Source organism: Gopherus evgoodei, chromosome 8, assembly GCF_007399415.2.
Source record: "Gopherus evgoodei ecotype Sinaloan lineage chromosome 8, rGopEvg1_v1.p, whole genome shotgun sequence".
Taxonomy (NCBI): domain Eukaryota; kingdom Metazoa; phylum Chordata; order Testudines; family Testudinidae; genus Gopherus; species Gopherus evgoodei.
The window spans coordinates 20,645,707-20,670,020 of NC_044329.1; the positions used below are offsets into that span (position 1 = coordinate 20,645,707).

Here is a 24,314-nt window from a genome sequence, read left to right on the forward strand (position 1 = left end):
TCCACGTACAAAAACAGCATTTCAGGTGTTCCTACTGGTGCTAAGGCAGCAGTTAAATATTTTTCCTAGAGCTACACAGACATCAGTTGAAGGTTCAGCTCACAGTTCTTTCGGTATAAGAAGTTGCTACATCGAGTACCGCATATTGATAATGGTGCTGTTAAACCAAACAGGCACGTTCATTTTTGCTCCATTCAGAACACAGGAGAGAGGAAGGCAACTCAAGTTTGCCAGTCAAAAAAGGTCAAACTGTAGGAGGAAGGAGGAAACATTTTCACATGTACAAGTAGACAGCACTCTGAACATGTAAATATTAAGAGGAAATGTATAAAGGGAAACTAAGACAAAAGACTACAGAAAAATTTCCTTGACAATGTGCTTTTAATAAAATATTGCACCAGTAAGAAGAGCTATAACAGAGACTTGTTTGTACTTTGGTCTTTTGAGAAATGCAAAATTATTTTTTAAATGTCAAGAGATGTAATGACCAAAGATATACTCCAAGTGGTCTCTAGGGTTTATGTTGAGAAATACATGATTTTCTGCTGTGGTTTTTCTAATTTTTTTTTGTATCCTCCACTGAAATCTTTTTTGTAACTCCAATGTACTCCTTAGGAATTAATAATATGAAATACACTCCTATGCCTCTTACACAAGCTGTGCTGAATCAAGGCAAATGGGCCTTTCGACTCAAATATCAACTGGAGTTCTCCAAGTGCAGCCCTGAAATGAAGCCACAGAACATATCTGAACTACATTCTCAAAGAAACACAGTAACTTTGGCCTCAAGAAGACACAAGATGCATTTCCCATATTATAAGACTCTAAATTTTGGAACTTGACTTGCGAAAAGGTGGCATGACAGTTTTTATTCTAAAGCCACTTATTTCATTTCACTCCTGTAGCAGCCATCTTTGTAAGTCAAAGGCAGATTCAGTTTTAAAGGCAGAAAGACCTTGTATATACAATTCAGTCTCCTTCAATACAAGTGTAATTCCTCCTTTTAAATAAGACTCAATTTATGCAGACACTATAAATAGTTTATTAAAGGAATGTATCTAAGTTTGGGGGGGGTTGTTTATTTGCATCCATCCTCTTTTCTCTTCTCATGTTCCTCAGCTTAATTCTCAACATCTTACATACAGCTGATAAGGCACCTCCTGATCAGATCGTTAAGAGACAGGTCATTTCATGCAGAGATGGGTGAAGGGTTGAAAATTAAGATTAGCACCTGCCTGGATCACGAAGTGCTTCTCTGTTTCCCCAACCCAGCAGAGAAAAGGGTGTTGCTTCTGTCCACCTCATTCTTTCTGCTCCTGCCCCTACATGTGTGAGCAAGCTTGCTTGACATCTTAGCCAGTATCATACTCCATTTATACAATATAAAGACCTCTTTCAGCTAGAACAGTGCTTGATCCCAGTTACATTGAATTTCATCATTATTACCCCATCTCCCTTTCTGGTCTTTCATAATATTTGGTAATCCATGAGCTTTGGAATTTTACAAAAATGGAAAGAGTCTCTTTTTCAGGATGTAGAGCACAGTGGCCAAAAATAAGGCCAGGGCAAGAAAAATGAGCAGCTTATCAGTCAGTTCTCTGCGGTTGTACTTTGTAATGAGCTTTCGCCCCAACTGTATTGTTCCCGACATGGACTTAAATTCATCATTCGCATCCAGGATGGTTCGTGAAGAATTGGCTGAAATGAGAAAGTGTAAAGTTTCAGCTGAGTGTGCTTCAAAACATCTTACAAAGGAAACATGCATAAAGGAAACTACAGATAGTGATACCCCCATGAGTTAGTCTGACTAGTGGTGACATCAATGCAGATCATGTTCCTGCAGAATCTTTGACCACACAGGAGCCCTAATATGCCTTGGAAAAGAACACAAAGCAAAATAAACTAGGAGGGCCGGATGGTTTGCAGATTTGGTAACAGGATACAGGACCATTCATTTTTAGGTTACTGGATCGTCAAATCTAGTTCAGGTCAATTGTGAACAAAGGTCATTGCCTTTTAAGGTCTATGTGAAACAAGTTTGGTGGATTTAGCTCCATTCTTACTAGAGAGAAACTGCCATTACAACTGGCACCATTACTGGCAACTTCAGGGCAGGCCAGCATCTGAGTATGGTCATGAAAACCAAATTGCTCTCTCACCACTAGAAGTGTCCCTCTGAGCCAGGACAATAGTTCGATAAAAGTCAGGAGGAGTGATGAGTGATGAAGCAGTTAGGGCCTCAAGGGATTCCTTAATGGTTCACTTCCAAACATTTTAACATTTGGCTTTCTTTTTAAAAAATGTACAATTTCTTTGTAAAAATTTTAATCTTAGGGAGCTGGATTCCATTGAACAAAGAGTTAGTCTGAGAATATAACAAAATAATGACATGGCATACAGGGGCTTTTCAGCTTGTGTTTTTGCAAAATAATTCTTTCTTTAGATTATTAAATGATGACAAGCAGAAGCCTGAATCTCCATTTTCTTGCATTACAAAATCCACATCCTGTAACAGAAAATGCAGTTGAATGTGTACAGAGCTAAATGAATAAAAAGGGTCAAACTTCAAATGTGCTGTTCACTTATATGAGCTTGTAATATCTTATGAAAGAAATATTATCATAATCCATCATATCACAAACTTTGATGTCCCATCCTTAAAGAAAAGTCCTTGATCCAATAAGTGGCAAAGGGAAAATTGTTGTTGTTTCCCATGGTTAGTGACAAAGCATGGCTTCCTTGCTCCACAATCAAATACTGGAAAAAGGACTGCTATTTTTTAGAAATTAAAATTCTAATTACAGACTCAAAATCCGCAGCTGGTTTTCTCACAGCAGACAATCTTTGATAGCTCCTCCCATGACAAACTGTAAGCACTATTCAGCCAGAAAATGGGTGACAGAGTGACTGCCAAAACTGTCTTATTTAAAAGGAAAAGAAACATACTTTTTCTGCATGCAGGAACTGTGCACAGTTGCCATCCCCAGGTGGGAGTAGATAGTGAGGGGGAGAAAGTTGCATTATCTAGCCTATCCTTTAAATCCCACTCTTTCTTTCTTTCTTTCTCCAAGCACAGCAAATATAAGAGGCCCAGCTGGCACACATCCGACTTCTAAATGGTTCATGAATCATCAATTTTGACAGTCCACTTGATTTATTGTTTTAGGGTCTAAAGGAAAGAGCTGGCCAAATCCTGGTTTCCTAGTCCTAGACGCATTACTGACACAGCACGTGACCTTGGGTACAAATCACTTGATCTCCTCCTGCCTTAGTCAACCCAGCTGGAGGGCTGGGTATAAGCAATCTTCTTGTATCCATTAAACTTCCTTCTGTGTGTGGGTATGTGCCTCTATTTAAACAGACACACCCACACACCATATTTTCATATTTCTTTGATACTACACCGTGCATGCTAGGAAAACAGTGTAAACTAATAGCAAACAAACTGTCCCTGACAAACACTAACCAAACTTGTTGCTGTCCCATCAAATTTGCTGTGGAATGCCAGTGATCTCATATCACAGAAAAGATTTTACGCAGAACCAAGAGTCTCCAATGAGCTTCTTCCTCTTTCTTCTTTTTCTCGGACGATTTTACAAAACTTGCCACCAGTCAGGAGGATGGTCTGAAACACAACTCCAAGCCACAGCCAGTTGTTATTCTCTGTTCTGTGTGAAAATGTTAGCTCCGGTGACAGGTACTGACTGAAAGTCCTGAAACACAAGTCGTCTATGTATCTGCAAAATAAGTTCATCATGGGCAGCAGCACAAGTTTCCACTGCACCCTGCCAAGTTTTCTCTCTCTATCCTGGAAGAATCACCTCTAGGAATAGAGCATCATTCTCCTTTAAAACAGGTTTGAACCCAGGTCTCCAGAGGTAAAAGACTACTGCAATAATCCTATCAAAAAGAACAGCCATATTGTGTCCCACCAAAGGTCCATCTAGCCCAGTATCCTGTCTTCCAACAGAGGCCAATGCCAGGTGCTTCAGAGGGAATGAACAGAACAGGCAATCATCAACTGATCCATCCCGTTGTCCATTCCGAGCTTCTGGCAATCAGAGGCTTGGGACACCCACAGCATGGGGTTGCATCCCTGACCACCCTGGCTAATAGCCATTGATAGACTTATCCTCCACAAACTTATCTAATTCTTTTTTGAACTCTGTTATAGTTTTGGCCTTCACAACATCCCCTGGCAATGAGTTCCACAGACTGACTGTGTGTTGTGCGAAGAAATACTTCCTTTAGTTTGTTTTAAACCTGCTGCCTATTAATTTCAATCAATTTTTTATAATCCATAACCGAAGACTTGGGTTGCATCTGTACCTAGTGTTTGCATGGTCTCCTCACTCTGCTTGACCTGCTGAGACATCATCCTGCTAATAGCCATCAGGTTCTCTGTAATTGTACTTGCATTCTCTGCCAGGCTTTCCTTTGTGGTTTTTCTGAAGGAAGAAAGGAAAAATAAAATGGTAAGGAATAAAATCATGTCTCAGGGTGTTTGATGCTTGCTGCTTCTGATAGCAATAGGGTGTTCAGAGCTGGAATTTGGAACCAACTATAGCCGTCTTCAGATATACAAAGCACGCAAACATATTATTTTAATGTGCTCATTCAAATGAGGTGGTAGATTTTGGTTTGCACCCAAAATCCTCACTAAAGCCCAAAGTCACTGAATTTTAGAGCAGCAGCCCCTGAGACAGTTACTAGGCAATGGCTGAGAGAAAGGGTCCAAGTGTCATCAGGTGCTGATCCACAAATACATTATTTCATGACACAATATAGAAACACTGATGAAAGCCATCACATTGTTACCTTTTATATCTAGTTTGATGTTCCTCACTGATTAAATAAGACATGTTTAATTCACAAATTATATAAAACAATCCAATTTTTGGCATGAAATAATGATAGCAGGTAGATTTGTAACTTGTACTTTATATCTACGATGTACTTGATGTAAATCACACAAACTTTGGAGCAGTCTAACACTTTCCTCCTTCCTAACAAGCCAAAGGTTGGAGAATGTATAGTTTAACTGAATATTACAAATCAACCACACCTTTATTTACACAGAAGGTAATAGGTGTTAATAAAAGACCCACTTTCTAAATCAAACCATGTAGTTTACAGTACACACACACAATGTATCATTATTTCTTTTTAGAATAACTGGATACAGCATCTATTGTTTAAATTCTCTAATTAAAAAGGAAAGATTTAGTACCTTTGTCTTAATGAGTTTCCTCCTGGCAGCAGTTCATCCTTCTCAGAGTTGTCTATAGCAATTTTGCAAGCTAGATTTGCCTTTCTCCAAGCTGTCTGATTGCTGAAATCACAAGTGTACAATGTTTTAGAATGATGACAACAGTTTGCAAAGCTAGAAAGATTTTCAGGTGCCAGACAGATAATCAGAAGGCAGTTGGGCACAAATAAATACTGCACCCCAACAACATCCCACCTGCTTATCAGTAACAATTAACCAACATGTAAGATATATTATGTTAACAACTTCTACATCATGCTAAGAGTAGAAATATCCCATTCCCTCATCCATTTCTCCTCTTCTGTATGTTTAGAGAGCAAGGTAAGGAAGAATATTGTGCAAGTTGTTGAAAATCTAATTATATTCCATCCCTGTTCTGAATGTCATCAGGAATAACTATTCAAACACAATTCCATTTGACAGAAAGGTATATCCATAAAACACAACTGGGAGATTTGAACAAGAGACTGTGCTTCAGGAGATCTGAGTTCTATTCTTGACTCTATCATTGATTTATTCTGTGACCTTGTGTAAGTCACTTCACCTAGGTCAGTGGTTTTCAAACTTTTTTTTCTAGCAACCCAACTGAAGAAAATTGTTGACACCTATGAACCAGTGGAGCTGAGAATGAGGGGTTTGGGAGGGGGTCAGGGCTCTGGGCTAGGGGTGCAGGCTCTGAGGTGATGCCAGGAATGAGGGGCTTGGGGTGCAGGAGGGGGCTCTGGGTTTGGGAGAGGCTCAGGGCTGGGGCAGTGGGCTGGGGTGCCGGCTTACCTCCGGCCATTCTCGGTCAGCGGCACAGCCAGGGTGCAGAGGCAGGCTTCCCACCTGTCCTGGCACTGTGGACTGCGCTGCGCCCTGGAAGCGGTCAGCAGCAGGTCCAGCTCCTAAGTGGAGGTGCGCAAGCAGTTCCCTTCCAGTGGTAGTGCAGAGCTGATTCTCGGGGCAGCGTGCAGAGCCACGTGGCCCCCTGCCTAGGAGCTGGAACTACTACTGGCTGCTTCCAGGGCGCAGCACAGTGTCAGAACAGGTAGGGACTAGCCGAGCAGCACTGCCAACAGGACTTTTAATGGCCTGGTCGGCAGTGCTGATCAGAGCTGCTGCAACCAATGCCTTACATTCCGTGACCTGGTACTGGGTTGCAACCCACAGTTTGAAAACGGCTGACCTAGGTGACCCCATCTGTAAAATGAGGGTAATGATGCTCACCCACTTTTGTAAAGTGCTTTGAGATCCTAAGAGTGTATGATTAAATGAAGAATCCGTATATACTATCATCTTTACCTACCTGAGCATTTGTTTTTTATGGTTCTCTACTTCTTGGAGTAAGGCTTGTTTCTCTGATTCTTTATCTTGCTCCTTAGCCATCTGCTCAAGCTCCTTCGATATAAAAGCAGACATACTAAAATCTGAGCATAAGATATCATCTACAGTCATTACTTTTTTCTCAATCAGAGAGGATAACCGATTCTGTAAATTAGCAACTAACTGGATACTGCTGATACCTTTGGTTTGGATCTAGATTAGCTTAGAATGACTAATCATGTGTATCCTAACCAGCTGGCTCTGAAAGGTCCCCAATAACAAGACAAGAATCAACTCTCTATCACATAAGCCAGAGAACACAGAGCAATAAGAATGAATGAAGCAGACTGGCAGGTCAACTTCATTTCTGCTTTACAGCAGACTACTGGCAACAATGGAAATGACAAGAATCATGCCAGTTTCCCTCTGCTGATTTTAGAGAAAGCTATGAGTCTCAGCCCATTTCGAAGGTTACCACTCTAACTAGTGTTTAGGAATTAAATTTTTCTTTTAGAAGTAAATTTAATTTCTGCAGAATTTGTCAGGGTAAGTATACTTGCAAGACACATTTGTAGGATGAGACTTCAGATTTAACTATTTTTACGTATCATGCTCAATATATAAACACTTAGAAATTCTCAATATTACGGTTTATAAATGGCTCCAAGACACTAGTTCTGCAGTGTCACCCTGGTACATTTTAACCTTCATTCTACCTAACGCACAGGCAAATAAGACTTCTGTTTCTCTAGAAAATCCGGTAAAACTCTAGTACAAACACCATTAACACTGTTGCTGTTACCTGCCAGCACCTCATTTTTGTGGTTATTTTGTGCCTCACCTGTATTCTGAGACGTAAATGTTGAAACTTTTCCTTTACTCTGGCATTTAATTCTGTAAGCACACTTAAGGGCCCTTGACAATCACTGATATCCTAAAAGAAATAACAGACATGACCACCATGCTAGATTAGGAGCAGTTGGTTATGCAATGTAATTGAATTTGCTTATTAATTTATTTAATTCGTTTTTGAGAAGGGTGTCTGCTGAATGACATACAGGCAGAAACGTAGGACTTTTCAATTTGTGGGGAATGTGAATGTTTGCAATGTGATTAACGATGAAGAACGGGATTCCCCCGTGGGATCAATATAAACATTATCAGTATTATGTTTTTGGTTGATTTTTTTTCCACCAGGGACACAGGGCCCATTGCACTAGGCACTGCACAAACACACAACCAATGGTTTTGAAATGCTCTATTAACCTTTTAGTGGGGCAGACCTGACACAATTTGTGAAAATTAGTTAGCCTGGGCACATCTGAGGACCAGGCACCAGAGAATTAAACTAACATTTCTACTCCCCTTCCACAGACCTGCAGGCTCCTAAATGTCAGTTCTCCAACCCCCGCCAAAGGAACATGACCAGGGCAGAGAGGTTCACAAGAGACATGGGTTCACATATCTGTTTGCAAAGACCCTAACTGGTGGGTGGGGAAGGATCAAGTTCTTGGGAGAGGTTTCTGGACTAGGAAAAGGTCAGGGTACTGACCAACACCACAGAGGCGACCCCCCCATCCCGAATGTGGCAGGAGACCAGTGGGCTGAGAGCTGCTACCCAGGGGTCACCCCCCACCTACTAGGAAGGAGATGGAAGGAGGACGGGGCTCTGGGCGAACTCCTCAGAGGTGACCCCCCCCATGGCAGGAAGGCAGGGTGCTGAGCGAGCTCCCCAGAGATGATCCCCTCCCCCAGGTATGGCGGGAGGTTCAGGGCGCTGAGCGAGTTCCCCAGCGGTGACCCCCTCCCCCCGTATGGCGGGAGGTTCAGAGCGCTGAGCGAGTTCCCCAGCGGTGACCCCCACCAGGTATGGCGGGAGGTTCAGGGCGCTGAGCGAGCTCCACGGCGGTGACCCCCCCACAGGTATGGCGGGAGGTTCAGGGCGCTGAGCGAGCTCCCCAGCGGTGACCCCCCCCCACAGGTATGGCGGGAGGTTCAGGGCGCTGAGCGAGCTCCCCAGAGGTGACCCCCCCAGGTATGGCGGGAGGGCCGGGCGCTGAGCGAGCTCCACGGCGGTGACCCCCCCCCCCAGGTATGGCGGGAGGGTCGGGCGCTGAGCGAGCTCCCCAGCGGTGACCCCCCCAGGTATGGCGGGAAGGCCGGGCGCTGAGCGAGCTCCCCAGCGGTGACCCCCCCCCCAGGTATGGCGGGAGGGTCGGGCGCTGAGCGAGCTCCACGGCGGTGACCCCCCCAGGTATGGCGGGAAGGCCGGGCGCTGAGCGAGCTCCCCAGCGGTGACCCCCCCCCAGGTATGGCGGGAGGGCCGGGCGCTGAGCGAGCTCCACGGCGGTGACCCCCCCCAGGTATGGCGGGAGGGCCGGGCGCTGGGCCCAGCTGCCCCGAGGTGACCCTCCCCCAGGTGTGGCGGGAGGGCCGGGCGCTGGGCCCAGCTGCCCCGAGGTGACCCCCCCACACGGGGAGGGGGGTGGCAGGAGAGTAGGGAGCCATGGGGCCGTGACCCCTTCTCCAGGAAGGTGCCGTGGGGGCAGTGTCTGAGGGGGCGCAGGAAATGGGCCCAGGGGATGCGGAGACGGTACCTGCACCGTCGCTTTAATCTCCAAGTCGAATTTGACAATCTCCTGGTTACAGACCCGCACAGGCACGTCCCCGGCCGCCGCCATCTTGAGAACTACAGGGAGCTAGAGGGATCAAAATCAAAACCGAATCCCCTCTCCCGCCTCGGGCGGCATCCCCGCCATCTAGTGGCAGCGCCCTGGAGGCGCGGGGCAGGGGATGCGAATGCAGCGCCTCCTTTCCTGGTCCTAGGGATGTACTTGCCTGTGACCGCTGCCCCAGGGCTGTGGGCGGCAGGAGCAGGGTCTGGGCCCAGCTGCTTAAGTACAGCGGAGAACAATGGTTGCAAACCAGCCCCAAATAAATTCAGGGGGTGATGCCACTTTAGGGTGACCAGCTGTCCTGATTTTATAAGGACAGTTCTGATTTTTGGGTCTTTTTTCCTCACATAGGCACCTACTAACTCCCACCTCCTGTCCTGACTTTTGACACATGCTAGCTGGTCAGCCTAGGCCACTTTCTGTCCAGATACCGAAGTTTCAAAATCTTGATATTGCTACTTCCAGGCCCATCATGAGTCAGGCACTTGGCTTTAAAAAAAAAAAAAAAAAAATTCTGTGACTAAGTTTCAAGCTTTTTTTCTCCACAACCAGGAGCATTTGAACCATATTTGTTTTTTAAATTAAAGATGGGATTCTCATGCAACCTCCTGGTTCCAGCAACTGAAAAACATCAACTGATTGAAAGACTCATGATAAACCTCCAGGATTGTGGCAGGGGAGATTCTACATTTGTCCTTCAGAAGGGCTAACAGAATGTTGTGAATCATTAAGAAAGGGATACCCAATAAGACAGAAGATATCATATTGCATCTATATAAATCCACAGTATGCCCACATCTTGAATACTGCATGCAGATGGGGTCATCCCATCTCAAAAAAGATATATTGGAATTGGAAAAGAGCAACAAAAAGAGCAGATAAGAACAACAAAAATGATTAGAGGTATGGAATGGCTGTTACACACTCTCCACCTGAGAATACAAAAAGAGAAGAGTGTGAGGATCCTGCTTTTTCACCACCTCATCCTAGCATGCATAAAGGGATTCCTCCCAGCCTATAGTATGCAGTTTGCTAAACATACCTTGAAAGGGCAGCAGAGACCAAAGTCCACAGAGACCATATCATAGCCATTTTGTGGCTTTTGTAAAATAACTTGGTGGTTCCAGTCTAGGTTCTGCTGGAGAACTGTCCACATCACTCTAGCACCCTTTCAGCTAGTTGCTATTACTATGTCAAGGACTGAATGGGCCTAGAGATTAAATTATCCTCATACCTAGTAATGGTCCCTCCAAGAGGAATACTGAAGCATGATAGTGGGGCAATGGGAGGCGCTTACCCTGTTGATGACTGTGCTGTCCCTGTTCTATGGGGGCGGGGAAAAGGGTGTCAAGCTTCCTGCAATGTCACTACAACATTCTACAGGGGAAACCCAAGTAATTTTACTGGAGAACTATAGAAACAATGCCTCAGCTGATGCACTGTGGGAGAGAGAACATACCAAATGGGAAGCACAAGAATTTGAGAACTGTTTTTTCTCCACAATTTTTTATTTTAAATTACAAAGGATGTTGCATACATTGATGAGTTTGTATCTGAATAGAAGTGCTAGGGCTCCAGGGTGACAGAGTAAACAAAAATCAATATTTTAATTGTGCCTCTTTAAAAAGAAAACTGTACAACTATTAACCAACATTAAACATTGCAACTCTTAACAGATCATGCTTTTAACAAGGAAAAAATATTTTCTGACAGAGACACAAGACTTTCAGTAAGTTTTTCTGAGCTCCAGTTGGAAATTGACTACAGAATATTGAGGACAGCATTACAAACATGACCCCAAGCATAAGCAGAGCAGGTTGCCACGTTTTGTTAAAAAAATATTTTAATTTTTGCCTTTCAGTCAGTTCACTAAATCCACCATGTGCCATCAGCCTTAGAGTTCATTCTTAGCCACAATTACTGAGCTACAAGACATCTTTTAGACAGATGGAAGTTTTCTAAAAAGGATAGGGGAAAAGTGTAGTTCAATCAACAGAAATGCAGTTAGTAGAACATAGTGTTCTAAGAAAGATTAAAAAAAGCAGCTACATTTCTACCACTACATTTGTTTGGTTTTTAATGTCATGAAGAGACAGGAAAAAAAGAGGAAGTATTGTGGTAGAAGATGCATTTGTAATTATGAAGTCCAAGCCAAGAGAATCCTACTCTAACCATTCTATGTATCCAAGTTTGGCTTATCCAAATGTTCCTAACCCATTCAATCTTTAAATGCTAATACAGTACTACAGTATATATTGCTTGCTTAAAATAAAGAGTTTAGGATTTTTGTCCAGATTAAAAAATAAAATTGAGATTTGTCTTAAATGGATCTGGCTTTATTTTTGGCTCCATTGCTCAACAGAAAGACAGTTAATAAATGCATAATCAGCATTTGTCTTTGTGGAAGTTCATGAATGTCTAAGATGCTGAGAGGTATAAATTCAGCACACACACCTTACCATGCTATATCCATTAAAAATCATGGCCTATTGTATAATGTAAATCAAACATCAGCAACAAGGTATCATTCAGTTTTTGGATGCAGGGAAAAAAAAATACTCTAGAGTACCACTTACGCAATGTGGACATTGAAATATCTCCAATGTAAACTGGGATATTAAAAAAAGTGGTGTTTTCTCAACATGATAATACCCTTTATCTGGTTACAACAAGAATCAGCCACTTCAGCAGTAACTATTTGAAATGTATTTTGCATGATCCCTAGGGTAAACAAAATGAACTGCAGCTCTGTGAATAAGCGAAGGTTTCATCTGGTAGCATACAGAACTAGTGGTACTCAACTGAAACCTTTAATTTTAAAATAAAAAAAATAAATCATGATTAGACACATTCTTGAAATTCAGGTCCCAAGGCCAAATAAAGATACAAACATTCATGTTACATAACTGGGCTATGCCTCAACACAATTTCAGGAAGACTGCTAAGCAAGTTTGAGGAACAAAATTATATTTGCTATTTCTGCTGAAGGCAACTGTATACAACCCTTTCAAAGTATGTGGAAAATATTAGTTTTTTAAAAATATGTTTTAAAAAGATTTATGTAAGATAAAAGCACACCCATTCTTGACATTTTTGTGAATAAATTAATAGTTTTATTAAATAAAGGCAAACATCAGATAATGGTATAGATTTTAAAAATGAAACCCAAACTGGCAGTATTGAATTTCAGAAATATGTCTGGTCCTTTAGATTACTTAAAAGACCCGCCATGCATTTTATAAAGGAAGAATTTTGCTTTTTACTGCTATTTTTTTTTAAACTGGAAAAAGAGCTTACTAAACTTCAAGCTGATGTACTGAGCACACCTGGACCCGATCCTCACATCACTTTTACATCAATGTATATCACGGATGTCAGTGTTGTTATTCTTGATTTATACTGCTATGGGAGGAGAATCAAGCACATCCACATCTATCTGGAGACTTAATAAGCGCCCCTCAAAAAATAAATCAGAAAACGTGTTTGATACACTCATGAAAGTCAGAGAAAGCATTAGCTGAAGGGATGTAGTGGAAAATATTTTTTATTTTATTTGTTTAGCCCTAGCACCCCATCTCCCAAGGCCATTCAAAATTGCTCTTCCATACAAATACAAAGTAACTATTAAGAGAATTTGAAATCAGATTCATTTGAAATTCCTTCATGATGCTTTTATCATAGTTCTGATTTTGCTTTCAAAAGGGTCAAAGGATTTAATAGGTTCAGGGGAATGAAAAATACAAACATTTAGTTCTAAATGTACAAGTAAGGCACAATATAAAGCCACATCATAATCTGGCATGAAGGAAATAGGAACAGACAAGAATCATACATGGTACAGTAGAACACGCAGTCCATCATATTGATTCAAAAAGTGTGGCACCCAAATTCAGGCTGACAAGATCTTAACAAGAGCAGTTTGACAGCATGCTTTAATATGGAAACAAATTCTAGAGAATCCAGTGTATCAGAAAAAAAGGAAGAACTTTTAGTTTTTATTAAATCAAAATGTATAACTGGTTTTGGATGACAGAATGAAAGTGAATATTCACAATGCCTACACTCAAAAATATTCAAGGACTTCATTAAGATCCACATACCATGTATGAATGCTGAAAGCCTTTAGAGAACTATTCTCTAAAGATCATCCAAAAATGCATGCCACAATTTCCAAAAAACAGAACATGTACATTTGTATTTTTACCCTTATAAGATTTGTTTGTGATAAGAATACACTAAACATATATATTTTAATGACACTAGAGGAAGCAGATTGTTACTGGCATTAAAGTACAACCATTTCTAGACGGTTTAAATGCCACAGAGTCCCCTGGTTAAAATGTAAAGCTGCACAGCTTGCCTATGTCATCTTTATGATAAAGTTAAACCAGCAAAGGTCTTAACTTTACTCTACATTTTACTGCCAGGTTTTATTTAGATCAAGTATCGCTGCAGCATTCTGACCAGCCCAGAGTTAGCAGCAAATGGCAGGAATCATATAAAAATGCATTTTTTTTCTTCTTCTTTTTAAACAAAGTGCTTTTCTAAGATATACATACTTATATAAATAGGTACAAAATAAAGTGTCAACATTAAAAAGCTCAACTATTTAAAAGCTTTTAACTATTTAACTTAAAATAATACATAGAAAACACTGAAATGCAAGGGTACGGAATCCGCTAAAGAGATTCAAAGTCTTTTTTGAAATGCTAGACCAAAATCATATTCTGGTTTTCAGACAAAATAAAAACTATAAAGCAATGTTAGCTCAGTATTCCTGAGCAGCTAAAAAAGGGTATTTTTCTACCTTATCGTCAGTTTAATTTGTCATGTAAATCCTACCTTATTGCAAAACTGCTGTCATTGTATTTTAAAATACTGCCTTGTCTATACAGTTCTGATACTGCGTTTGCACCTTTCTAGCATCACAAATGTTTAAACACCAGAGAGGACTAACATTAATTCAAATCTAAGTATAGCCATGACTTTAAATTTACACGACATTGACATTCTTTGTCAAGATTTCAATGGCCAAATGCATCTCTGGTATAACTCTTGGTATTGGCAGAATTACAGCAGGGATGCATCTGACCCATTATGTTCTGTTCTGAAGCTACAAACCTGTGCTTCTCCTGCCACCACATTAAAAAACACACACACACACACACACACACACACACACACACACACACCATCCCCCCCCCTCAAACATACAAGACAGTTTTGCTAATCCTTTAAGAGAATTTTCTAAGTTTTGACTAGATAGTATTGGGTACTTTTTCACAAGTCTTGAAAGAAAAACTTGTGACACAGTTCAGTAGTGGTATTTTGGCTTCCTCCACCCTTTTAAAATTTTCAAAATATCAAGCTGTAGCATAAGTTGTGGACACACTACAAGCATGTAGCAGGATTTCCATTTTCATCTTCCACTCTTTAGTTTACTACTTTTGATTCAGACCTTCTTACACTAAAAGTTTAGGTATAAAAATAATCCTATCTATACATAAAAGGAGTCACAGTACAAACTTAGATAAGCTACATGAAGGAGAGACATTTCCCCAAAGGGAGTGGAAAGAAAACCTTCATGGACTTTTTTATTTCCTTTCCATTTTTTCAGTAGCTACATTTTAAAGTATTTGGTATTTTCTATTCTCAGTAGACAGTGTTTTGTCATTATCTTTAAATAAAAAGGAAAGGGGAGAAAAAAAGGGGTCCTTGAAACCAGAGAATGATCTTGCCTTGACATAAAGGACTTTCTCGTCAAGAGATAAAGCTTTTCATTTATACTCTAAACACTAACAAAGCAAACTCTTATGAGCAGAAGAGCAAATAAGAACTAACGTGTGTTAGTATTTCCTAATCATAGAAACTACTGAATTAAGAATAAGTCACATATAAGTTTGAAGAAGCTAGTTTTGAAATTTCTGTACAAAAATATAAAAGAAAACTATAAATTTTGTTTTTGTTTTAAGCCTGTGCTGATCCTTTGAAACATCACATGCATAATAATACATCAACTGGAAAAGTGGCAACTAAGGAATTAGATTATTTGTAGCTCTTTTTCTTCTTTACATATATACATTTTACAATAAAAATAATTTTATTTTGGTTGTTTGGTGGAAGTATCCTACAACAAGCTAAATAATTTTTTTTAAATTCTCAAAGTTGAAAACTATTTTTCCAATAGCCTTCTAAAATCCACATATATTAAAAATTTCCTACAGGAAATGCAGAGAAAAAAAAAGATTGAAAGACTTCGAGATGGTCATCAACTTATCTACTATGGAAGCGAACTAGAAGAACAGCAAAATAATATTATGTATGAATGCTCCTTCTGTAGATAATTGGACCCAAACAAAAAAAAATTCACAGTTCAGTAAGATCCCTAACCCTGACCTTTAATTTTTTTTTCTTTTTTTTGTTTTTTTACATTCAGTACAGTATCATGTAAGCTGTGCAAAACTTTACTTAGACTGGCAGTTTGCCATATCAGTTGCATTTGTCTTTGGTACAAAAATAAACAATCGCATTAATGTGCAAGTATTTGTTTTCTTCCGGCCAAGTACCGAAATTGAATTTTCTAGAGCCATCTTTTATACAATACATAGACTCTGTGGCATATATCTACATTTTCAACATATTCTTATATACATTCAAAAATTTGTAAGAGCTGGAACAAATACATGAAACCCCATAATCATACCATCTATACATCTTGTTTTTTCCTCAGGGTTTTCATCGTACAAAAACTTGACTAGCTTATATTTATAGCTCTCCCCCAAAATACAAGGCACAAAGAATATACTTTTTTTCTCCTCTTACTTTCACAGACATTTAAATACAATATTAAGCTCAGAAAATTAAAGTCTTATATGGCACACTAGCTCTAATGCCGTGTGCACTATGTACAAGTTAATGGGTGCAAAGAAAGCTTATTGGTTTTATTTTTCAGAAGAAAAAAAGCAGTAATTCTAAAAAAAACCACTAAACTTTGACAGTTTACAAAGAATGCTTCCTCTTAATTTTTAATTTTACTCAGAGCATAAACCTGCCACAATGTTCAGCATTTTGCTAAAATTTTCACTAGCACAAAATGTGTTTTTGCTTCTAAAGCAAATTATATGATCTGGTTCTAGGTTTAAAAACACCTAATCTCTGTATTTGTGCCTGAAGCAGCTTTAATACTATATGGTTTATGCTCCAAAAATGCTAATTAAGCATTTTATATCGTGCGTTTACTTATCCTGTTACATTGTTATTAAAAAATTATGGAACCTAATTTTAAGTGTTTACATAATGCTAAACTGACATGCAGACCAGAATGAAATTTACAGTGGAGTACGTAACACAGGTAGAGCTCTGACCAATGAGATTAGGTGAAATGATGTCTGTTAAACTTTTGACGTTGGTATTCGCAGCCCTACAAGGCCACCAGTGGGGTCTCCTTCCGCAGTTTTCTCTAAAACTTGGTTCACAAATTCTGATGTTTGACCAGCTACAGGTAGTCCTGGAAAGGAAAATTAGGGATGTACTTTAAGATCTCTTTTATTCCCACACATGTGTATATTTTAATTAATACAAAACCTCTCAGAATTCCTGTTGTTGGTCAGTAAAGCAGAATGCCTAAAGCTCTGTGATAATTGGGCAACTGCTCCCACAGAAATACTAGGCTGAAGGGACTCAACACTTGCTACATCACAGTTTTGGAGTATGTGGCTGATTAAGTTTATTCCTTACCAAGAGTATCTTTAATAAGTACATCAAGCTTCTGTTCCATGTTGGTTCCTCTGTCATCTTTAGGACTCTGCACTCGATTAACAATTTCTTGTTTGATAGAGTTGATCACAAACAACAAATTATCTACAGAAAAAGACAACATTGGATCACATAGTAATCTCTCTGGGGCAGGAACTGTGTTTCCCTATGTGTATGTACTGCACTTTATAGCAATGGGCCCTATAATAGCACTACCACAACACAAATAACTAATCAAAAGCAAACCAAAATATCTTTAAGCACTACCTACAAGTTAAATACCAACACCCTTTTCTGCATGAAAAAATGTCCAAAGTATGACTCTAGTGACATGAAAATACAGAACGTACAACCGTTTGTATTAAGACAAAGGGAAAATTGCAAAAGTGAAAAAAGTTAATTACCATATTCTGTGTTGAGACCCCATAGCTTCACTTTGTTGGCTTCATACTGGGCTTTCTTCTTTAGTCTGCAAGCCCTGTAATGGAGAGAGTCAATATGCCTCTAATCGCTATAGAACATTCATTACCAATAACTTCCATCTGTGCTGCCAGAGACTGTGGCTTATTATCTGCTCCCACGTCGTCTCTACAACCACTGCTTGTATTTGGTATTACTCAAAAACAAAGAAATGCAATATGGCAGCAGTTCCTGTAGCCTCTCAGATTCCTGTTAGTTAAGTTAACAGGATGGCTTTCTGGGTCTGTGTCAAAATCTATCAGCTAGGCCTGCTTCCAGTGGAAAGAAAGTACAATTTAGTTTGCATTTTTCAATGTGAATCAGATGCCCTGGTTGTTTTGGGGGATTGTTTTTATTTTTTTTGTTAAAGCAATACTAACCTTACAATACTTGTCAAGGATGAAGCAGCCTCTCTCTAAGAAATTCAAAGAGGTCTCACTTGTAAAGCATATGTCTAGAATAATCCCAAATAGGATTAATTCACACAGGTAAAAGCCATTTAAAGTTTACCTGGAAGCTAGTTTGTTCTTTTCTTTTCTTGACCTCGGTCTGGCAGTTAAGGGAAGTTCACTGACTGGTGTCAGGTCACTAATCACCTTATTCAGTTTCCTTAGTTCATTGCCAATCTGGAGAAGTTTTTTGGGGTTAGGAGTCAGGTCTTCCACATCAGTCCTCCGTGACTTCTTTACTGCGTATTTTCCTATTTGAATACACAGATGACAGGGCTGAGGGGTGTTAGAATACAGAGACATACAACTGAAAAACATTCTTAAAAACTGTATCTGGGGAGTAGGTTGTGTGCATCTGGGGAGTAGGTTATCTTTTCATCACTGGAGACCTGGGTGCAACCTGTCAGGTCCCTGTGACCTTCTGCAATATAAACAGGACCACCACACAATTTGGCACTACTGACAATCCATCCAGAACCAGGACAGCAAACACTGCTGGTTAGGACTGAGATACAGGAGCAGCGATGGGTGGGATGCAGGATAATCTTTGAACTGTGGATGCTACACGTCAGCAAGGACTGGCACTATCTCTTCCCTAGATGCACTACAGATTCTAAACAGTTAAATAAAAGTTATACTGTTTCAGTGATTCCTTCTCATATAGCATAACAAGAGCTCCCTTACATGAAGTCAGAGACAGCATCGGTATGTGAAGATGACAGCATCAAAGACGCTAACTGGTTACTAGAGAACTACTCTTACCATGATGGAGCCCATTCTTCTGATACATGTTACTTGGTAACGTATCTCGACTCCACTCCGACGGCCTCAGAATTCTTTCTTGTTGCGATGGTGTCAGTTGCTCACTATACTCCCAAAAGTATCTTCGTTTGCCTCTTTTTCGGCAAGATACTGCAGCACTTTCTTTTAGGTCTTCCACCGAATCATTTTCGTATCCTACAGGGATAAATTGCATTAGTCAGCTTATAAACTCAAGGTTGGAAATATTCTAATGTGTCTACAGGTACCAAAAAAGCCTTCAAGAAACTACAAGTGAGAAGACTTTTAGTTAATGTCCCAAGACACAAGGAGAACAGAAAAGTTACCAAACATAGATTCTCCAGATGACATGGCAGGGTAAATATTAGACATTCAGGGCATTCTGTAAAACAGATGGATTATTAGTTTTTAGTTAGTTGGACCCATTTTTTTTTCAAGAGTTGCTTTACAAGATGATGTATTAGGACCACTGGGGAGGGAAGGGAAGAGAAAATGATCTAGTTTGATTTTGACCCTGCCTAGATCAAGTCATTCCAGAGGGGCAGTTATCAACGCAAGTGCCCTCAGTTTAGAGTCTAGTACAGGATTTCTCAAACTGGGGTCTGCGAGTCATGTCCAGGGCTTCCAGCCCCACTGATCAATTCCTCCCCCTCTCCCCCCGTGCCTCCTGCATGCCATGGAACAGCTGTTCAGCGGTGTGCAGGAGGCGTTGGGAGGGAGGGGGAGGAGGCGGGAAGAGGCAGGGCAGAGGTGGGGCCTTGGGGGAAGGGGTGGACTGGGGATCCGTGACAAATTTTAAATCAAAATGGTGGTCCTCGGGTTGCTGAAGTTTGAGAACCGCTGGACTAGTATAAGAAATGGGTACTGAACGTTAAGAATATGATCAACCCTACCAAATACATTCTCTGCTACATCCTATGTGTAAGAGTAAGGGAGTCTGCATCCCATAAGCTACCCGCAATAATCAAGAGAAGCCTCTTTCCTCAAATCAGTGGTTTCCAAACTTTTTGAGCTGAGCCCCTCTTTGAGTTACAATTTCTGGTTGTGTCCCCCAACCCAGATAGAAATAGACACAATACCTGCCCCTCCCATCCCAGGTTCTCAGGGTGGGGAAAAAGCATGTGAGATGGTCTGTGGGGGAGAAGCCAGTGCTGGGCACGGAGTCTGCCATGAGCGGAATTCCGCTCAGCTGCAGCAGATGTTGACACTGACCCATAGGGTGGCCCTCTGAGATGAGTCAGGGAGTGGAGGTGGAGCTCCTTCCCTGAGCCCTGACACATGGGGCTGGAGTCACCACTTACCCCCCTGAATGTTCCTCCATTTCCCTGTAGGTTGGCACGCGCCACTATTTGAAAACCTCTGCCTCACAAGTCTCAAAAAGCTTTGCACATATTAAGTGATTTAGCCTTGCAACACCATATTGAGGCAGAAAAGTATTTTACCAAGACAGAAACTGAAGTACAGATAAATTAAGAGACTTACCCAATGTCACACAAAGTTAGTGTCTAAGCCAGAGAACATGATCTCTTAACCATCAGTTGTGCATTGTAAAAAACAACTACAACAAAGAGTCCACAAACAAAAAACCCAGACATGTATGTCTGGTAAATTTTTCCTGAACAGTGTATGAGCCATCACCCTAATCCCAAAAATCACACATAATTCATGTAAAAGCAGCAAAGAATCCTGTGGCACCTTATAGACTAACAGACGTTTTGGAGCATGAGCTTTCGTGGGTGAATACCCACTTCCTCAGATGCATGTAATGGAAATATCCAGGGGCAGGTATATATATGTGTGCTAGCAAGCAAGCTAGAGATAACGAGGTCAGTTCAATCAGGGAGGATGAGGCCCTGTTCTAGCAGTTGAGGTGTGAAAACCAAGAGAGGAGAAACTGGTTCTGTAATTGGCAAGCCATTCACAGTCTTTGTTCAATCCTGAGCTGATGGTGTCAAATTTGCAGATGAACTGAAGCTCAGCAGTTTCTCTTTGAAGTCTGGTCCTGAAGTTTTTTTGCTGCAGGATGGCCACCTTAAGGTCTGCTATAGTGTGGCCAGGGAGGTTGAAGTGCTCTCCTACAGGTTTTTGTATATTGCCATTCCTAATGTCTGATTTGTGTCCATTTATCCTTTTCCGTAGAGACTGTCCAGTTTGGCCGATGTACATAGCAGAGGGGCATTGCTGGCATATGATGGCGTATATTACATTGGTGGATGTGCAGGTGAATGAACCAGTGATGGTGTGGCTGATCTGGTTAGGTCCTGTGATGGTGTCGCTGGTGTAGATATGTGGGCAGAGTTGGCATCGAGGTTTGTTGCATGGATTGGTTCCTGAGCTAGAGTTATTATGGTGTGGTGTGCAGTTACTGGTGAGAATATGTTTCAGGTTGGCAGGTTGTCTGTGGGCAAGGATTGGCCTGCCACCCAAGGCCTGTGAAAGTGTGGGATCATTGTCCAGGATGGGTTGTAGATCCTTGATGATGCGTTGGAGGGGTTTTAGCTGGGGGCTGTATGTGATGGCCAGTGGAGTCCTGTTGGTTTCTCTCTTGGGTTTGTCTCGCAGTAGGAGGCTTCTGGGTACACGTCTGGCTCTGTTGATCTGTTTCCTTATTTCCTCATGCGGGTATTGTAGTTTTGAGAATGCTTGGTGGAGATTTTGTAGGTGTTGGTCTCTGTCTGAGGGGTTAGAGCAGATGCGGTTGTACCTCAGTGCTTGGCTGTAGACAATGGATCGTGTGATGTGCCCGGGATGGAAGCTGGAGGCATGAAGGTAGGCATAGCGGTCGGTGGGTTTTCGATATAGGGTGGTGTTAATGTGACCATCACTTATTTGCACCGTGGTGTCAAGAAAGTGGACCTCCCGTGTAGATTGGTCCAGGCTGAGGTTGATGGTGGGGTGGAAGCTGTTGAAATCATGGTGGAATTTTTCCAGAGTCTCCTTCCCATGGGTCCAGATGATGAAGATGTCATCAATGTAGCGTAGATAGAGAAGGGGTGTGAGTGGACGAGAGCTGAGGAAGCGTTGTTCCAGGTCGGCCATGAAGATATTGGCATATTGTGGGGCCATGCGGGTGCCCATAGCAGTGCCACTGATCTGGAGATATATATTGTCATCAAATTTGAAATAGTTGTGTGTAAGTATAAAGGCACAGAGCTCAGCAGCCAGTTGTGCTGTGGCATCATCAGGGATGGTGTTCTTGACAGCTTGTATTCCATCTGTGTGTGGGATGTTTGTGTAGAGAGCCTCTACATCCATGGTGGCTAGGATGGTGTTTTCTGGGAGGTCACCAATGCATTGTAGTTTCCTCAGGAAATCAGTGGTGTCGCGGAGATAGCTGGGAGTGCTGGTGGCATAGGGTCTGAGTAGAGAGTCCATATATCCAGACAGTCCTTCAGTGAGAGTGCCAATGCCCGAGATGATGGGGCCCCATCATCTCGGGCATTGGCACTCTCACTGAAGGACTGTCTGGATATATGGACTCTCTACTCAGACCCTATGCCACCAGCACTCCCAGCTATCTCCGCGACACCACTGATTTCCTGAGGAAACTACAATGCATTGGTGACCTCCCAGAAAACACCATCCTAGCCACCATGGATGTAGAGGCTCTCTACACAAACATCCCACACACAGATGGAATACAAGCTGTCAGGAACACCATCCCTGATGATGCCACAGCACAACTGGCTGCTGAGCTCTGTGCCTTTATACTTACACACAACTATTTCAAATTTGATGACAATATATATCTCCAGATCAGTGGCACTGCTATGGGCACCCGCATGGCCCCACAATATGCCAATATCTTCATGGCCGACCTGGAACAACGCTTCCTCAGCTCTCGTCCACTCACACCCCTTCTCTATCTACGCTACATTGATGACATCTTCATCATCTGGACCCATGGGAAGGAGACTCTGGAAAAATTCCACCATGATTTCAACAGCTTCCACCCCACCATCAACCTCAGCCTGGACCAATCTACACGGGAGGTCCACTTTCTTGACACCACGGTGCAAATAAGTGATGGTCACATTAACACCACCCTATATCGAAAACCCACCGACCGCTATGCCTACCTTCATGCCTCCAGCTTCCATCCCGGGCACATCACACGATCCATTGTCTACAGCCAAGCACTGAGGTACAACCGCATCTGCTCTAACCCCTCAGACAGAGACCAACACCTACAAAATCTCCACCAAGCATTCTCAAAACTACAATACCCGCATGAGGAAATAAGGAAACAGATCAACAGAGCCAGACGTGTACCCAGAAGCCTCCTACTGCGAGACAAACCCAAGAGAGAAACCAACAGGACTCCACTGGCCATCACATACAGCCCCCAGCTAAAACCCCTCCAACGCATCATCAAGGATCTACAACCCATCCTGGACAATGATCCCACACTTTCACAGGCCTTGGGTGGCAGGCCAATCCTTGCCCACAGACAACCTGCCAACCTGAAACATATTCTCACCAGTAACTGCACACCACACCATAATAACTCTAGCTCAGGAACCAATCCATGCAACAAACCTCGATGCCAACTCTGCCCACATATCTACACCAGCGACACCATCACAGGACCTAACCAGATCAGCCACACCATCACTGGTTCATTCACCTGCACATCCACCAATGTAATATACGCCATCATATGCCAGCAATGCCCCTCTGCTATGTACATCGGCCAAACTGGACAGTCTCTACGGAAAAGGATAAATGGACACAAATCAGACATTAGGAATGGCAATATACAAAAACCTGTAGGAGAGCACTTCAACCTCCCTGGCCACACTATAGCAGACCTTAAGGTGGCCATCCTGCAGCAAAAAAACTTCAGGACCAGACTTCAAAGAGAAACTGCTGAGCTTCAGTTCATCTGCAAATTTGACACCATCAGCTCAGGATTGAACAAAGACTGTGAATGGCTTGCCAATTACAGAACCAGTTTCTCCTCTCTTGGTTTTCACACCTCAACTGCTAGAACAGGGCCTCATCCTCCCTGATTGAACTGACCTCGTTATCTCTAGCTTGCTTGCTAGCACACATATATATACCTGCCCCTGGATATTTCCATTACATGCATCTGAGGAAGTGGGTATTCACCCACGAAAGCTCATGCTCCAAAACGTCTGTTAGTCTATAAGGTGCCACAGGATTCTTTGCTGCTTTTACAGATCCAGACTAACACGGCTACCCTCTGATACATAATTCATGGTAAGGATAAGGAAAGACCCTTGCACTCTTGTTTAGGATTTAAAATGCACTCTGTGACCTACCCCATTTTGTTTCCCTATAACTACCCAGTATTATTAGGGTTCAGGGATTTGAAAAAGAAGTATACAAGTCTGTAGAAATCCTTCTGGACCTGGTTTTCTGGCAAGAACATTTTGGAGCTTGAGAAACTTTGTAGGGTGAATAAAAATGGATAATTTAAAAACAAGTATTTTACTCATACTTTAAAAATAAACTTATTTAAAATTAAATTTGAAATGCTAACCCAGCATTTGACACCAGTAGTAGCTTCTGCAGGTTCAGAGAGAATATTTTTTAATTTCAGTTTGTTCAACTACGTCAGTTCAATGACTAATTCATTAAAAAAGTCAAGAAACTGAG

General features: G+C 41.7%; 2 protein-coding genes across 4 annotated transcripts in view; both read right to left on the reverse strand.

The window, feature by feature from the left end:
- Positions 1 to 362: 362 nt before the first annotated feature.
- BNIP1 (BCL2 interacting protein 1) lies at positions 363 to 9,282 on the reverse strand. Its single transcript, XM_030573286.1, has 6 exons — positions 9,172 to 9,282; positions 7,416 to 7,508; positions 6,558 to 6,649; positions 5,231 to 5,332; positions 4,330 to 4,448; positions 363 to 1,698 (listed from the first exon to the last, which is right to left on the reverse strand). The coding sequence occupies exons 1-6, from the start codon at positions 9,253 to 9,255 to the stop codon at positions 1,502 to 1,504; spliced, it is 687 nt and encodes a 228-aa protein (XP_030429146.1). The 5' UTR covers positions 9,256 to 9,282; the 3' UTR covers positions 363 to 1,501.
- A 1,454-nt stretch (positions 9,283 to 10,736) lies between these two features.
- CREBRF (CREB3 regulatory factor) overlaps positions 10,737 to 24,314 on the reverse strand; it is a 32,769-nt gene continuing 19,191 nt past the window's right edge. For all 3 annotated transcript variants that reach the window (XM_030571649.1, XM_030571651.1, XM_030571650.1), the window contains 5 exons: positions 18,675 to 18,869; positions 17,974 to 18,163; positions 17,409 to 17,482; positions 16,987 to 17,109; positions 10,737 to 16,756 (listed from right to left, as the gene is read on the reverse strand). In XM_030571649.1, coding sequence (XP_030427509.1) covers positions 16,641 to 16,756; positions 16,987 to 17,109; positions 17,409 to 17,482; positions 17,974 to 18,163; positions 18,675 to 18,869 — 698 coding nt within the window. In that variant the 3' untranslated portion in view covers positions 10,737 to 16,640. The remainder of the gene's footprint in view (positions 16,757 to 16,986; positions 17,110 to 17,408; positions 17,483 to 17,973; positions 18,164 to 18,674; positions 18,870 to 24,314) is intronic.